General features: G+C 49.2%; 1 protein-coding gene across 2 annotated transcripts; it reads right to left on the bottom strand.

Moving 5' to 3' along the window:
- Positions 1 to 219: 219 nt before the first annotated feature.
- On the bottom strand, positions 220 to 4,131 carry LOC109768182 (nuclear transcription factor Y subunit A-10). Of its 2 annotated transcripts, none has more exons than XM_020326918.4 (6): positions 3,814 to 4,131; positions 2,880 to 3,144; positions 1,686 to 1,807; positions 1,493 to 1,561; positions 1,255 to 1,398; positions 220 to 1,070 (listed from the first exon to the last, which is right to left on the bottom strand). In XM_020326918.4, exons 2-6 carry the CDS (start codon positions 3,136 to 3,138, stop codon positions 687 to 689), a joined length of 978 nt encoding a protein of 325 aa, XP_020182507.1. In that variant the 5' UTR covers positions 3,139 to 3,144; positions 3,814 to 4,131; the 3' UTR covers positions 220 to 686. The 2 variants fall into 2 exon arrangements, with proteins under 2 accessions (XP_020182507.1, XP_045085098.1); XM_045229163.2 differs by having other exon boundaries at positions 2,880 to 3,148; positions 3,814 to 4,103.
- Positions 4,132 to 4,423: the final 292 nt, after the last annotated feature.

Raw genomic sequence — 4,423 nt, 5'->3', positions numbered from 1 at the left:
GCATACTGAATCACTAGGAAGACCGAATCACTGGGAAGTCTAGGTTGGAGTTTGAATTCAGAGGTGTCTGAATGATACATGAAGATCGCAGCCGTGCACGTAGTTTTTCCCCCTGCAAGGGTTTTATAATTGTTAAAAAAATGGTGTTGTGTGTTTATTTGCCAGTGAACCGAGGAACAATTCCAATGCCTATCAAGCTGTAAAAAGATTGCAAGAATATTTGACAAACTGGTAACATTTCTAATTATTGTGCAGACAAGCTTACAAATCATATATTTGCGAGTACAATAGATTTTATGTCTTAAAACTTATCTAAAACAAACAAACAAACAAACTCCAACTTACTCCAGTACATTGCCAAGAGCACAAAAGTTTCAGACCCTAATACATCACAAGACCCTGAAGTTTGATACTTATTCTGACACAGATACCACCTGATACCATAGAGTTCATACCCGTAGTACACTGCTAGTGCTTCCGATACTATTTTACAGGCATATGGGGAGCCCCATCATCACAAGATCCCTGGAAACCAGCACCGGAGTTTTCAGGGAAGAGGTAGTGCGATGTGGAAGGACACCCCAATGCAGTAGAGCCAAGAATGATTTGCCTGCAGACAACCAGACGGAGCCAGAGCCGGCCATGGCCGGCTCTTGATCTGGGTGCCTGCGTATACCCCCCTCAAGTCACGCCTTGAGGAGCTCACAGCAGCCGTCGGCGGCCGTGGCCCACTTGAAGGGGGCGGAGGCCCCGTGCTCGCCATCCATGATGATCGGCAGCGGGGTGAAGAAGGGGGTCCGGAGGTGCTCGATGCTGTTGTAGTGGTCCACGTCGTCGTGGTCGTACATGCTCGACACCTCCGAGCCGGAGAGGCTCGAGATGCTGCTCCGGGAGTGCGGGATGACGGAGCTCGGGGACGTGGCGAAGCGCGTGGGTGGGGTGCAGTCTGCCCGCTTGCCTCCTCCGGGAGCGTCCTTGCCATCCCCCTCTTTCTTCGTGTTGAGGAAGCGCCCTCCCGTGCCCCTCGCCCGGCGCATCGCGTGGCGGTGGCGTGATTCGTGAAGATACGGCTGCGCCATGATCATAATCGATAAGGTCAATCTTTTGCCTCCGTTTCAAAAGATGATCATAAGCGGCAATGAGAATATTTGAATGAAATGTTGAGTGACGTGTGTTTTTTTGTTAGCAAATGGAAGAGGTTTGTTTTTCCCAGTCTCTGTAAATGAGATGGACTTGGTGGAAGTGCTGGCTTACCTTTCTTCCTTTCACCAGCTGATTCTCTCGCTCCACCTTGGCACGAGCACGGCGGCGGCGAAGGATCCCTTCATACTGCTTTGCATTCACGTAAATCGGCGCGTCAGCTGTTGCATTCAGTGGCAAGAGCAACCGGCTACCAGGCTACGATGAACAGAAAAAGGAAGGCGTTAGAGAATAGTATCATAGAAAAAAAAAGGCGTCCAAAATAGAGCACACAATACACACCAAAGCTTACCGTCGATTTCATTGCGTAAGTGGTAAGTAGGCCATAGCACTGGTCAGCTGAAGGATAACCAGAAGACATCTGAAACACATGTGGTAAGTTAGCAGCTGAAAAGTGGAGACATCCAGAAACAAAATTTCAGCTGAAAAGTTGGGACACATTCCAACCATATTTTCAACATAATAGCAGTAATCGAAAAGCATACCATGGAAGGACCCGGGCCAAACTCGAAGCGACCGTTGTACTCTGGGAGCGGCGACTGCAGTGCAATGGTGGCGGAGTGCACCAAGGCCTTCTCCCCTTTGTTGCCTCCAGACTCCAAATTCCCTGAGCATCACAGTTTCTCAAAATCACAACCACAAAAGTGTTCTATGTATCCTAGATCAATTTTTAAAACTGCTAGATGCTGATGCTTCCTTATCTGCATTAGTATTATCGAAATGGAGATGTAAGCTTTATATTACTATACAGGTGAGCTCCATGTGGTTGGACAGACGTGTATGTTACTCCTGGAATCTTAGAAGTAAATAGCTGTATCAGATTCCATCAAGAGCTACCGTGTAGCCCATTAGTATATGGTTAGACGAGGCCAAAGCCAATTTCATGTTCAAAATGTCAAACAGTAACCATCAAACATGTGCCTTATCACATCACTGTAAAAGAAAACACATGTGCCTTATCACATTTTATTATGATAGAGGGCACTTTTATTGACTCATAAATCATAATGAGCATCGCGGTAATAATAAGCATGATGAGTTCACACCCGGCCTTCTGCGTAACTGAGCACAGCCGCGTGTTCTTATCACATAGAGATAGGGCATGCTTTCGTGTACATAAAAATAGGGCTAATGATTGCACGAACAAACACGGGAGCAGAATATCCAGCTCAGCTGTGAACTAATGACATGTTCATCAAAGAAAAGCTTATCTTAGTTCGTACAAAAATAACAGACTTGGAGACCCAACTGCTACGTCTTCAAAATATAATATTCTGATTGGTAGTATTTTCTTTCCTAATCTTGGGCTTAGGTAACCAGTGCCCTTCTAATTTTTTGGATAATATAAAGCAAGCCTGCAGCCCTCGTCACTCTTTAAACTTGTTGACAAGTCTTGTTCATCAGCATCCATCATATGCAAATTCATCTAGTTCATACCAAGTTGTTGCATCAAACCTATTTTCTTCCGGGAATTATTTTTCGTCATATGAGGAGGAGAAAAGAGTTAAGTGTTATATCATTCTAAACTCACATGCATATCTTGGCAGAAGGGTCTGCCAAGATTTAAGAGTTAAGTGTCATATCATTCCCTTGTGTTCACCGGCATATCTTGCATGCACAGATCCAACTAATAAGCCATACCGAATTCTTGCTATAGCAAGGAGGCAGAGCAGGCTCACCTTGGAACACCGAGAACTTGAGGACCTCAGGAGCCCCACCCTTGGGCGCCGGCGGTGCCGGATCCAGGATGCCCTGAGCTCTGGGCACGACCTGGAACTGGCCGTCCCGGCGAACCTCCGGCTCGGGCGACGACGACAGGGCGGCCCCCGGCTCCCCGTACAGCATCTGGGACACCGTCCACCATGGCACCGGGGCTCCACCACCACCACCACCATTGGAGGCCTGCCCGAATCCGTCGTGGCCCTTGAAGCTCATCATCGCTGCCTATCTTTGCCAAGGAAGGAATTAAACGGGAGTGTCAGAGGCCGGATTCTCTTCGGGCCAGGACAAGAATGCTGTTGCAGGATCTTTCGCTTAGCTATAAGCATCCAACCACTCATGCCAAACCAATAATTAAAGAGGAATTCAGAGAGATCAGTGTAGGAGCGGAGGAGGTAAAAACAAAAACGAGCAATCGCGGGGAATAGAATAAAATTATCAAATTAAAGAAACGAAGCAAGTGGGGAGGGGAGGGGAGCTGCCCCCAAGAACCAGGCAGGACAGATGGGGCAAGAACCGTAGCATCGAGATGCATGCCATGAGCTAGTGGATAGTATGCCACAGGAAACGCGCAAGAAACCAAGAGGCCGGCAGGGCCAGATGGCCGAGATGAAACCCGAAGAGCCAGAAGAAACCGGAGTAGAGAGCCAGGGGAGATGAACCAGTTTTGTTTGTGTTGGCAAAAAAGAAGAAGAGGAAAACTGAAGCAATTTTCCATGGCTGTGCCCACAAGGAGATGAGATCAGCTTGGAAAGAAGAGAGCAGAGCGCCCCCTGACTTTCAGAAGGCCAGAGATTTTCCACCCAACAAGGGCTAGCAGAGCAGAGAGAACTTTGAGCAGAGCAGTCGTACACGTATGGAAAACCGGGAGGCGAGGTGGGAGTGAGGACGAACCAGAGCGACGGCAGGGGCGGCGGCGGGTGGTGGTCTGCGCGGGGGAGAGGGGAATCAAGCCAGCAGAGCCCGCTCGCATCTCAGGCTCAGCTGCTGGGGGAGACCATCTTCTCTCTAATAATGGCAAGCAACAGGCGGCAGGAGAGAGAGGGGAGGGAGAGGGAGATGTGGATGCAGGACTAGTATATGAATGAATGAATGCCAGTGGGGACTGGGGACGGACAGAGGGCAGAAACCAAGAAAGGTCTCTCTCTCTCTCCCTCCCGGTTCGAGCCGAAAAGATGGCCACTAACTCCTTCGGTGCAGTGGGCTTGCTTTAAATCACCTTTGCGCACACTGGTCTGGCGCAACTTGGCGGTACTTTAGATTCCTGTAATAGTAGTACGTACTTACCTGATGGGCCGATGATGAGCGCGTAAGAATGGGATTGGACGATTGGCGGTTGTGATTCTTTCCGGGACACACGCGCCGGCGGTGAGCGTGAGCCCGAGCCGTATCGTATGCCAAATTGGTCGTGCCCCTAGTTGGTTGGTGCTGCTATATAGCTTGCCAACTGTGGGATGTTCTCCCGTCGTCCTTCCTTCCCTGTGTTCCTCCTTCCCCTCTGAGG

This window comes from Aegilops tauschii, chromosome 5 (genome assembly GCF_002575655.3).
Source record: "Aegilops tauschii subsp. strangulata cultivar AL8/78 chromosome 5, Aet v6.0, whole genome shotgun sequence".
Classification (NCBI taxonomy): Eukaryota; Viridiplantae; Streptophyta; class Magnoliopsida; order Poales; family Poaceae; genus Aegilops; species Aegilops tauschii.
The sequence above is the reverse complement of the archived record's forward strand: the minus strand, read 5'-3'. Positions and strand labels throughout refer to the sequence as shown.

Coding starts and splice junctions, on each gene's coding strand:
- LOC109768182 (XM_020326918.4), bottom strand. CDS start 3,138: ATGATGAGCTTCAAGGGCCACGACGGATTCGGGCAGGCCTCCAATGGT. Junction 1,808..2,879: donor CAAGTTCTCGGTGTTCCAAG/GTGAGCCTGCTC, acceptor TGTGATGCTCAG/GGAATTTGGAGTCTGGAGGC. Junction 1,562..1,685: donor TTGGCCCGGGTCCTTCCATG/GTATGCTTTTCG, acceptor CATGTGTTTCAG/ATGTCTTCTGGTTATCCTTC.